Source organism: Macrosteles quadrilineatus, unplaced genomic scaffold, assembly GCF_028750875.1.
Source record: "Macrosteles quadrilineatus isolate MER2022 unplaced genomic scaffold, UCM_ALF_1.0 Scaffold_5__1_contigs__length_97177068, whole genome shotgun sequence".
NCBI classification, from domain to species: domain Eukaryota; kingdom Metazoa; phylum Arthropoda; class Insecta; order Hemiptera; family Cicadellidae; genus Macrosteles; species Macrosteles quadrilineatus.
Window position 1 is genome coordinate 75385232 of NW_026542598.1, and position 12399 is coordinate 75397630.

The 12399-nt window shown below is 41.1% G+C and overlaps 1 protein-coding gene across 3 annotated transcripts in view; it reads right to left on the minus strand.

Moving 5' to 3' along the window:
- Positions 1-12399, minus strand: part of LOC128993893 (nuclear hormone receptor FTZ-F1) — a 170939-nt gene that overhangs the window by 102293 nt on the left and 56247 nt on the right. For 2 of the 3 annotated variants that reach the window (XM_054417966.1, XM_054417967.1), the window contains one exon: positions 2994-3023. The exons of the other annotated variant lie outside the window; for it this stretch is intronic. In XM_054417966.1, the coding sequence (XP_054273941.1) occupies positions 2994-3023 (30 nt within the window). The remainder of the gene's footprint in view (positions 1-2993; positions 3024-12399) is intronic. 3 annotated transcript variants of the gene reach the window in all.

The following is a 12399-nucleotide window of genomic DNA, read 5'->3' on the forward strand; positions in this document are numbered from 1 at the left end:
GGAAATGCCATCCGCAGTCAGACACATGTCCTCGTTTACATGTCGGACATAACGTCGACATATCGCACTGCTTTCATGGCAGAAACACGATAAACACAGATTGCGACAGTAGATGCTGGATAAACTTGGCGGAGGCGGACTTTGAGTCGGTTCGGAACGCGTTTTGAATTGTAGGGACTTCTCAAAACCGATCACTTTCAATTTTGACATCATTTCAGGAAACAAACGATGTTATATTAATTTCAACTGGGGGTGACATAATGTATATAAAACAATGTAAGGGATTAACTCTGGGAGGACTAAAGAGTAAACCCTTCTCGGTCTGTTCTCACGAATTTTGGACCGAAAGGTTGACAGCAGTAGTTATCTCTTGTCTGATAATTTCCCTATATGGACGTATGCCATGAGTTATGATAATTGTTCACCAGAGGAGGTTTATCGTCTTACATTATCGTTAAATAACAGCGGTTCATATCATTTCCATTGTTCTACTACTAGGAGATGGAAACCACCAACAGCTCAAATCTCAATGTAGATTATAAGTATTTTCGTAGCCTACTGCACATTGTGTTCCTGAGGACCCGGTCCCGAAGTCCCGACCGCTTCCTCCGGTCCTCCGGACGGCAGTGGCGCGCCTGGCGGCAGGCGAGGTCGTTAAGTGACGCAACAATCCCGTCATGCCATGCGCGCTCTGACGTCATGACCCACATAGACGCGCCCATTAGCAGGTGAATTCATAGCCGCGGCCACATTTATTGTACAGAATTCCAGTATTGTCCGATCGTGCACCACTTTCGATATCTTCGCGCTTGCGACACGGACACGACACAGTCCGCGGATGTCGTGGCGCGACAGCGACAAGCAGGACGGCAGCGGCAGGACAGAACAAGCCCGCGCTCTGCTCATTGCGGAGACCTTGTCCCATATTGGGATATTTTGGATTACATGGGTTGGCGCGTTGATGTGAAAGATAGGAAAAACGTGATAGTGTTTAATTTCAGTTATTGTTTTTATTTTTTTACTTCTGCTCGGATCAAAATTAACCACCATACAAAAACTTGCCACAAAGTCTTGGCAATCTAAAAAGTAGCAATTGTTGCGGAAAAGTAAGGAACAAAAATATGATTAAAGAACGAATTAGCATTCTAAAAAGCGCAACAGGAATGAAATTCGATTTTTCGAAACATTTAGCTTGGGTTGAAGCCCTTCTTGACACATTTTAAGCACAAAACTAAAACTTTTTTCAGTACATGCAACGCGAGTTTCCCCAAGATAGTCTTAGACCGTAAATATTTTCTCGCATAGAGGGCTCTGAGGGTTTTGACTCTTGGGGCAATGTGCACTGACGCAGGCACACGGATAATATACATAACATGTGGCCAGCTACATACCAAACAAACACACGATCCATATACTTCCTACTGCCAGGTACATCTTATAACAGGGCACATTACTCATTTGGGCAGATTCTCTGGAATTATGTCAGTAGAACGTAACATAACTTACAAATAGCTTCCATGATTTTCTTTCGAACATATTCTACAAGCAGGTTCCATGATTTTCTTTTGAACATATTCTACAAGCAGGTTCTTCGGCAATCTGAATTGAAGCAACCGTCAGCAACATATTTGAGTTATCCAGTTCAATCTCGTAAAGTTCCCAATCGTAGTTTCACTTATTAACCAAAACCCTCCTCACCCGCGTCTGTTACGTTTATGTTAACGGTTTCTGTTAATTGATGATACGGGACCTCCCACCTCGTCCCTAGGCCCATTAAAGATAACCAGTCTTTTCCCACAGACGCACTGCTCAGGTAGCGGTGGGTTTGATGGTCCAGGCTGCAATGGATCATTGCCCATTTCTAACCAGTATCTCCAGACATCAGATGCGCTTTGGTAACTTGTTTCAACTCGGACCATATATAGTTGCTTACGAAAACGAACTGACATAACACGGCGTATTGGGTAAACAGATTTGACATATCTTATTTTTGAGCTTTTGGTTTTAGTTTTTAGGATGAGCAGTAATCATATTGACAGGCCACAGCAAATGGGAATTCCAAATCCACTGCCAGAGAATGAAAAGCGAGACCAAGAAGTACCAGCACAGCTAAAAAAACAACTTTTGCTAGGAACCGCGATCACTTTATATAATACGCAAATAAACCAAATAAGCATATTTAAGAATATCTTGTACAAAGTGAATGTGAATCTTAATGTACAAACGTAAATAATAGTTAAGCGCAATTGGATACAAAACATAGTCCCAAATGCATATAATTTCGAGAACGCGGCGATTTAAAAACCTTGATGGCGTGTTGATATACTTTGCAGTTATACTACTAGTAGACATACTATACGCAGGGAAATATTTTATTTACCCAATTCTCAAACATAGGGAAACGCCACGACGAAGCCGGTTGGAAAGAATATGGAGCTTCATATGTTTTACTTCGGGTTAAAGGTCTTTTGAGGAAGGTAGGAAGCACAAATGAGCCAAAATAACAATATAGAATGACAACTGTTATTCTATCATAAAGTGTGTAAAACTGTAACTGAATGAAATATATTAGTTGTATCATACTCTATATGAATTACTCTTATTACAAAAAAATATTCAATTCTTTGTGTGTTAATAAATATTTTTTAGTAATCTGTTTTAAAAATAGTTAAATATTTTTGTAATAATATTCTTAGGAATTTATTACCTCCTTAAAACCTCCTAAAAAGCCTTATTTAGGCAGAGGAGGTTTAAATTAGAAAATAATATTCTGTTTCAAGCTATAGTAATCCACATTAAAGATTTGAAAGATCCACTTTTAAAAACTTTGCTTTGCCTAAAAGACGTTTTTTAGTTACTTTTAATTTCATAAATATTGTTTGTAATGACACCGAACTCATGTTAGACAAATTATGGATGTTTATATTTTACCTAGAATATTGTTTTAAAATATGTTCATGGTTACATACGTCAAGAGTTACAGTATAAGTTACCTGAAAACTCGTATGCATCTTCTTCGGTTCCTGAAACAGAAAAACACAGTTAAAAAAATTATTTTTTATAAGTACTGTACTGTAAAATAAATGTATTTTGAGGCATCTTTCGACCTTGGACTGAAACGGGTCAGTATTATTTGAGGAGGTTAAACTCTTCTAATTGCTATTTTAAAAACTGTCAATCACAAAATGTCTTTCTTTCTAACAATAAACTCCACAGGGCCAAATCAAAATTTATCACAATGATAACTTATGTTCTTTGGATTATTATAGGCCACTTCTTATTTCTACATGTATCGAACAAAGGGTTTTATCCCTAGGCATTTAATGTGTTTGGTTAAAAAACTAATTTTGAAAGTTCGATTTTCATTGGATTACGTATTAAGTTAGAAATGAAAATGTATGGTTGCTTAAGGATTTTGAGAAATAAACGTTAGACTTCGTTAATTTGTGCAGCTAAAAGAAATCCTTTAAGAATGTTTACATTAATTTATTTCCCATTTACTATATTTACACATAAAAATGTATTAAATCAATTATGACAAACAGCTGATTATTAAATTACGCCAAAGAGAATACGAGATTAAGCTAAACGGCACCGTTGGGGTTATATCAATAATCGAATATTTACGTAATCGCAACGATTACACGTATATAAAAATATTTACAGCAGCTTAAATCTGCTTATCTTTTGTTTCCAACCAGTTGTAAAGCGCGGGTAAAGTTAATAGTACAGGGGTCGCCGGATTTCTACCCCCGGATATTTACCCCCATGAAAAAACGCCTACGTCACGTTGACGTCACATGTATGGGGGTAAATTTCCGGCCGCGAACTTTTAGGATGGATAAATTATTATTTATTCAATCAACTCGCATTTCACGGTTTACTTAACAGTTGAAATTAATCAAAATGCTAATAAACCTGACACCGGAACTTTACCCCCGGAAATCTACCCCCAGACATTTACCCCCAGACATCTACCCCCGGACATCTACCCCCAGACATTTACCCCCAGATATCTACCCCCGGACATCTATCCCCGGATATCTACCCCCGGAAATCTACCCCCAGACATTTACCCCCAGACATCTACCCCCGGACATCTACCCCCAGAAATCTACCCCCAGTGGTCAAATCATAAATGTCCGACCCCGGAATTCTACCCCCGGAAATCTACCCCCCGTGCTACACTACGTATCGGCCATATTCATTGTTGTAGTTGATTTTAGTAATTGGTTTATAAAAATAATCAATGGCTCTTCGTTTAATAATTACCCTCTATTAAGCATGTGATATATCGTTGTCTTGTTTAATGTCATCTATCTTCCCAATTCATGCTGTAACTGATTTAGGTGTCATTTTTAACCACTGGGGGTAGATGTCCGGGGGTATATGTCCGGGGGTAGATATCCGGGGGTATATATCTGGGGGTAGATGTCCGGGGGTAGATTTCCGGCGGTAGATATCCGGGGGTAGATGTCCGGGGGTAGATATCTGGGGGTAAATGTCTGGGGGTAGATATCCGGGGGTAAATGTCCGGGGGTAAATGTCCGGGGGTGGATTTCTGGGGGTAGATGTCCGGGGGTAGATTTCCGTGCTATGGCAAATCGCTTGATAATCAAACAATTACATGTTGATTATTTAATAATATATTGGGGGTAAATTTCCAGTCGCGGGCTGTTTCTCGACCGTGTATAGGCCCCGCCCCTCGTGACGTCAAAATGACGTAGGCGTTTTTTCATGGGGGTAAATATCCGGGGGTAGAAATCCGCTACCCCGTACATTGATGCTAGAGATACGGGTCCGATCCTACCCTGGTGTTTACTATAATATTCACCTTTAGGTCGTTTACCTCCGTGTGTACTGTGAAATATAAGGTGTGAAGGACAATGCGTCATGCTAAACCTAAACCGAAGGCTGCCAACACTAGCCATATTCTGCAGTTGCAGCCTGCAGCGTAAAGTTGGTTTTGGGCAGTCTTTATCGCAGGTTTGCTGCAACGTGCAATAGCTCATTCCCCGTTGCTGAAAACCTATAGACTCATCGTATTTCTTATGACCAGTTCACCATATTTAATTAAAACAGCCATAAACATCTCATAGAGCATTGAAAATAAGTTTTACAATATAGTAGATCCTCTTGGGCCTTTTGACTTCACGTAAGTTCAATTTTTAAGTAAGGGTATCTTTTTAACCCAAATCATATAGTTTTAGTATTTCTATAGATGCATCAGCACCATATACACCGTATTTGCTAGCCTCGGAAATTTAAACCCCATAGCTGTAATAAAAAAAATTAACTAATAACATGAAAATTCTAAAAGTTCTTAACAAAGGAAACCGAATGGATTCCACAGAAGGATACCAGATAAAGAAAACCAGAAGAATTCCAAAAAGATTTTAAATTACTAAATTCTTTCAAGAAACCCATTTTTGACAAAGTTTTGCATTTTTAGATAATTAATACCTTAATTAACAAATTTCCTAATAATGTCGCTTTGAAAACCATCTGTAAATTCAAATTAAATCTACACAAAACCAATATTCCAAACAAAGTCCGAAACATGTTACTACATGAATAAAACTATTAATTTCAGGGTGCTTAGTTGTTTTAAGCTTCTACCTTAGCATATTAGCAGCCCTATTTCGAGGAAAACCGAAACATAAGTGGTAACAATAAGTTTGGATTCTAAATTCATTTATATTTCATGCAGCAGATCTATAGAACCACTACTCTCTGTCACGACCTCTCCCGTTGCGAACATAGGTAGGTATGGAATATATAAACATGTTTCGGTTTTTTAATATATTTTTACAAATATTCCATTTACCTGCGTAGATTTGCTGCATCAAGGAATACAGGATTGACCAACAGCTTGTCATTTAGTGAATCAATTTTCTAAATAGCAATAATTGAAGGGACTATATACCTAAAAAACAAAATAAGAGCGATGAATTCTGTAGTCATAAAAACCGCGAACATTATAAAGTAAATATACCGTGTTTAGCATTTCGAATGCACGTTACATGGAGGTACAATTTGGAACGAAGTTTGGCATTACCAATACGAGAGACACAAAACAAAAAATAATAATCTGCACCTTAAATTACAATGCACAATTGATTCAGTGATAACTTTAACCATTTGTAAAAATCGCTAATGAGATGGCAAGTTAATAATGTCCCTTTAATATATGGAATCCATACTTTGTAAAAGATGTATAGTTTCGCCTCATTTTGAAACCAAGTAGAGTAACACACAAAGGGAATTGTACCAATTAAACATGGCGGAAATCCCCAGGTTTTTACAGGCGGTAAGCGTAATAACTGACTCGTCAAAGAAGTGAGCAGCGGAAGCATTAGGCGGAAATTGGAGATACAATAACCAGCTAATTAACACGTTGAAGGCACAGGCTTATCATTAAGCCTTAACCACTTTGGTCTTCTACAAGCGTAATTGTTAATTTTACAAGTTTCTTGATCTATCTTTGGAAAAAATTGCGCGGTCAAAATGAGCGGATTTTTTTCTTTTGTTGTTGAACTGGTGAAAATAATGACCACATGGACTAAAATAATAACGACTATCCTCAGTACTATCCTGATAATTAGACCAATTCGTAAATACCAAGGCAATAAATGTGGTTCGGATCCCCCCAAATAGAGATGAGGTCCCTTGGTTGCCTTTAGCTGTATGGGCTATTAATTAACATCTGTGTCTAAGGAATGTCGGCCTTAGTCACTAACAAGACTACAAGATCGCGCCACTCATCCTACCCTCATCTCCATTCATACTTTGCTTAAAATGCCTACTTTGTGTGGTCGCCATTCAATAAGAAAGTTTTAACAGTATTAAGTATTAAGTATGGAATACAGGCCAGATGCGTCGCACTACAGAATAAAGGCAGACACAATGTTTGTTCTGTCTATATATTTATTATGTTTGCTCCAACCCATCTTCGGAACATGTTACAATAATTCAAATGAAAGTCCGAAACATCGGCCAGTATTTTGTTCAGTCTGACGCCGTCATCTCACACGTATATATATAGGTTGATTTAAAAGTTTATGCACTACTGTAAATTACTAAATACTGTCGAATACACTAGCTTTTTTAGCAAGTAAAACTTAGGGAATGATTTAAGGTGATCTATAGCAACTGTTTGACCCATCAACCTGGTTAGCAACAAAAATGAGGTAAAACATATAATTTTGGACACTAGCGCATTCTGTGACTGGCTCACACAACTACGTTTTTTAAAATAAAAAAAATTGGCTACAGTTGGTCCATATAGATGATATGTCTACTTCAGTATCCAATAGTCAATAAAGACATCAATAAGTGATATTCCAGTTTGTCTCATCAATTTGCATTATCTCCTGGTTTAAATAATTGCTGATGAACATACTACATGTCTAGTAAACATATAGATTTTGATCCCCAAGTTCCACCGGGGTCTGGTATACTCAACATAGTTCCAGTGATGTAGTAAACAGTTGACGAGTACCAATGACACAGCATGCGTTGTATTGTGGTGGTATTGAGTGTGCGAACTTATCCCACAGCGCGTGGGTAAACATTATGAAAATGACATTGCTCAACACAAACGCGCACCCCCGCGGCGAAAACGATCTCCGACCTCTGAAACAGTGAGGTTCTCTGTTGAAAACACCATAAATTACGGTCTTTATATATTACCGGTAAAGTATATACAGTAATGCAGCCAATCAATAAAATGACAAGGCATTCTATACATTGCCTGAAGCATTTAGGGAATAGGCAAATCTCAAATACTGACGGTCGGGTTCGTTTAACTAACTTTAGGCGGGCCCACCTTCAAAAATTGGTTTGTCCAATTTTCACAATTTTTGCCTACCCTCGCTATTATCCGATTTTGTACTGAAAAACTTTTTCAGAGATCAAAGTGGCGTGATCGTAACGTTTCTGTAGGTGTAAGCTACTAGACGACGATATTTATGTTCTTTTAAAACATCAGTGCCTAATTGGGTAAGGTTGCTATAGGAGACGAATTCTCTACAAGGCTGCCTCAGATTGTAATCCTTCCTGATAGTCCCTCAACCTGGCTGAAGAGGACGACAGCCTCAGTCCAGTAGGGTTTCGGCTCACTGGATTGGAACGTCACGAAGAAGAAAGTTAAAAATATTTTCCAGTATATGCAAGTAGGAAAAGTTCTAACAGTTCTTTGAATTTAGAAATGTAGACCAGTTCGTGCCCAGTCAATGATTGTATCACATGACTACTGAAATATAATTCGATTTCTTCAGCGTTTACACTTATTTAATCTGACGTGTTTAAGCATTGTAGGTACTGTATTTGCTGAGTGCATATCCAACTGTAAGGTTGATTACATTAATGTGCCCTATCGTCTTGCCATAAAATATCTTCATCTTTCATTTGTTTTCTTTCGAATTACTTTACAATTACTCTATACAAGAGGTTAAATACCTGGTTGCCAAAGTAGTTGGTCGTTTGAGTGGTGACCGGCTAAGATACAGTTAGAGTGTAACTGGTAAGCTTTATGACGTGAATCCGTCACGTATTCAAAGCATATAAACGAAGAACGAACCTCTTAAAAGACGAATACAAAAAAATACTGGATGGGCATACAACTAATAACTACAGTCAGTTAGTATAGACACGTGCACTTTTGTTTAGAGAAACACTGTTGTTGGACTATTACGGAAAAATAATTTACCGAAAGCATGCACCTACTCAAATTAAACACAGAGAGAAGACATGTCTCTGACTTTCGTCTTCCAGGAAACATGTCCATGCGTTATGGAATCTTCCAATCACTCGAGATCTTGGCTCCAGAGAGAGGAGGTGAAAACAGGACAGACATGTTTAGGGAATAGAGTAATGTGACCACTTTGTAGATTTCAAAAACAAATATGTGGACTCCTACACACGCCACATCTCATTATCAAGAGAGGACATGCTTATGTGTCAAAACTTCAAAAGATGGAAGTACTTGGTTTTTAAGTTATTTAGACACACCAAGTTTTAGGTAGACATCAAGAAAAAATGTATATATGTACGAGCAAGTCTTCGTGTTCAGGATTTTGTATGTTTGTTTCATCTTTTACTTCTGATGTGACTTTTTTTAGAGAACAATATTCATCAAAACGAAAGGTCTAAAGTCAAAACAGGTCAATCTTTTTGACTAAGGATGTGAAGCACAAGTGTGCTCAGTGTACATTTCTTTGCGTCAATGAATCAGAAGTGAAGAATTCACTAATCCTTTTTGCAACTTAGATCCACCAAATTGGTTATAGCCCAAAGTGAGTATGAACACCACCCGCTTATGAGTTGTGATACAATATGGAACACACACAGTGCATTCTCAATATCCAGCTTGAGATTATGCTTTCTTTACAACTCCCTGATTCTCTCAAGAACCTTGTTTTACATCCTGGAAAACCCTTTGAAAGAGTTGATAAGGTAAAGAAAATGCAGCTGGCAGTCATCATCTGCATATGCACGCATATTACAGTGGCATGTGTGCACAAGTGACATGGTCAGCCGTGTGAGAGTAAACAAGATGGGCCCTAGACAACTCCCCTGCGGAAGTCCTAATTGTTTTAAAGGGAGGAGAGCTTTCAAGGCTCCTCCTGATTATCAGGAATTTGTTTCCCAAGAACGACATAAGCCAAATAATTGCAATATGAAATAGAAACCAAGCAGTTTTGTTGTCTTATCCGTCATTAATGTTCGTAGCTAAAGTTCTTGCACAGCGTTTGATGTATCGACAACCAGAGGTTCTGAAACAGAAGTAAACTTTACCAAACCTCTTTCCATCTTAGACCCATCATTGGTCGTAGCGAAGGGTCGGTGTTGGTCCAGCCTCGTTACCGTCAGGCACGACCGTGTGTAATGACTTGACTGGGAGAGAGGGGGGGGGGGTGGTCCTAACAAGAGGTTCTGAAGCAGAAGTAAACTTTACCAAACCTCTTTCCATCTTAGACCCATCGTTGGTCGTAGCGAAGGGTCGGTGTTGGTCCAGTCTCGTTACCGTCAGGCACGACCGTGTGTAATGACTTGACTGGTGGAGAGGGGAGGAGGATGGTGGTCCTAACAAGAGGTTCTGAAGCAGAAGTAAACTTTACCAAACCTCTTTCCATCTTAACCCCATCGTTGGTCGTAGCGAAGGGTTGCTGTTGGTCCAGCCTCGTTACCGTCAGGCACGACCGTGTGTAATGACTTGACTGGGAGAGAGGGGGGGGGATGGTGGTCCTAACAAGAGGTTCTGAAGCAGAAGTAAACTTAACCAAACCTCTTTCCATCTTAACCCATCGTTGGTCGTAGCGAAGGGTTGCTGTTGGTCCAGCCTCGTTACCGTCAAGCACTACCGTGAGTAATGACTTGACTGGGGGAGAGGGGAGGAGGATGGTGGTCCTAACAAGAGGTTCTGAAGCAGAAGTAACCTTAACCAAACCTTTTTCCATCTTAAACCCATCGTTGGTCGTAGCGAAGGGTCGCTGTTGGTCCAGCCTCGTTACCGTCAGGCACGACCGTGTGTAATGACTTGACTGGGGGAGAAGGGGGGGGAGGATGGTGGTCCTAACAAGAGGTTCTGAAGCAGAAGTAACCTTAACCAAACCTTTTTCCATCTTAAACCCATCGTTGGTCTAGCGAAGGGTCGCTGTTGGTCCAGCCTCGTTACCGTCAGGCACGACCGTGTGTAATGACTTGACTGTGAGAGAGAGGGGGGGAGGATGGTGGTCCTAACAAGAGGTTCTGAAGCAGAAGTAAACTTTACCAAACCATTTCCCATCTTAACCCCATCGTTGGTCGTAGCGAAGGGTCGGTGTTGGTCCAGCCTCGTTACCGTCAGGCACGACCGTGTGTAATGACTTGACTGGGGGAGAAGGGGGGGGGAGGATGGTGGTCCTAACAAGAGGTTCTGAAGCAGAAGTAACCTTAACCAAACCTTTTTCCATCTTAAACCCATCGTTGGTCTAGCGAAGGGTCGCTGTTGGTCCAGCCTCGTTACCGTCAGGCACGACCGTGTGTAATGACTTGACTGTGAGAGAGAGGGGGGGAGGATGGTGGTCCTAACAAGAGGTTCTGAAGCAGAAGTAAACTTTACCAAACCATTTCCCATCTTAACCCCATCGTTGGTCGTAGCGAAGGGTCGGTGTTGGTCCAGCCTCGTTACCGTCAGGCACGACCGTGTGTAATGACTTGACTGGGGGAGAGGGGGGGAGGATGGTGGTCATAACAAGAGGTTCTGAAGCAGAAGTAAACTTTACCAAACCTCTTTCCATCTTGGACCCATCGTTGGTCGTAGCGAAGGGTCGGTGTTGGTCCAGCCTCGTTACCGTCAGGCACGACCGTGTGTAATGACTTGACTGGTGGAGAGGGGGGGGAGGATGGTGGTCATAACAAGAGGTTCTGAAGCAGAAGTAAACTTAACCAAACCTCTTTCCATCTTAACCCATCGTTGGTCGTAGCGAAGGGTTGCTGTTGGTCCAGCCTCGTTACCGTCAAGCACTACCGTGAGTAATGACTTGACTGGGGGAGAGGGGAGGAGGATGGTGGTCCTAACAAGAGGTTCTGAAGCAGAAGTAACCTTAACCAAACCTTTTTCCATCTTAAACCCATCGTTGGTCGTAGCGAAGGGTCGCTGTTGGTCCAGCCTCGTTACCGTCAGGCACGACCGTGTGTAATGACTTGACTGGGGGAGAAGGGGGGGGGAGGATGGTGGTCCTAACAAGAGGTTCTGAAGCAGAAGTAACCTTAACCAAACCTTTTTCCATCTTAAACCCATCGTTGGTCTAGCGAAGGGTCGCTGTTGGTCCAGCCTCGTTACCGTCAGGCACGACCGTGTGTAATGACTTGACTGTGAGAGAGAGGGGGGGAGGATGGTGGTCCTAACAAGAGGTTCTGAAGCAGAAGTAAACTTTACCAAACCATTTCCCATCTTAACCCCATCGTTGGTCGTAGCGAAGGGTCGGTGTTGGTCCAGCCTCGTTACCGTCAGGCACGACCGTGTGTAATGACTTGACTGGGGGAGAAGGGGGGGGAGGATGGTGGTCCTAACAAGAGGTTCTGAAGCAGAAGTAACCTTAACCAAACCTTTTTCCATCTTAAACCCATCGTTGGTCTAGCGAAGGGTCGCTGTTGGTCCAGCCTCGTTACCGTCAGGCACGACCGTGTGTAATGACTTGACTGTGAGAGAGAGGGGGGGAGGATGGTGGTCCTAACAAGAGGTTCTGAAGCAGAAGTAAACTTTACCAAACCATTTCCCATCTTAACCCCATCGTTGGTCGTAGCGAAGGGTCGGTGTTGGTCCAGCCTCGTTACCGTCAGGCACGACCGTGTGTAATGACTTGACTGGGGGAGAGGGGGGGAGGATGGTGGTCATAACAAGAGGTTCTGAAG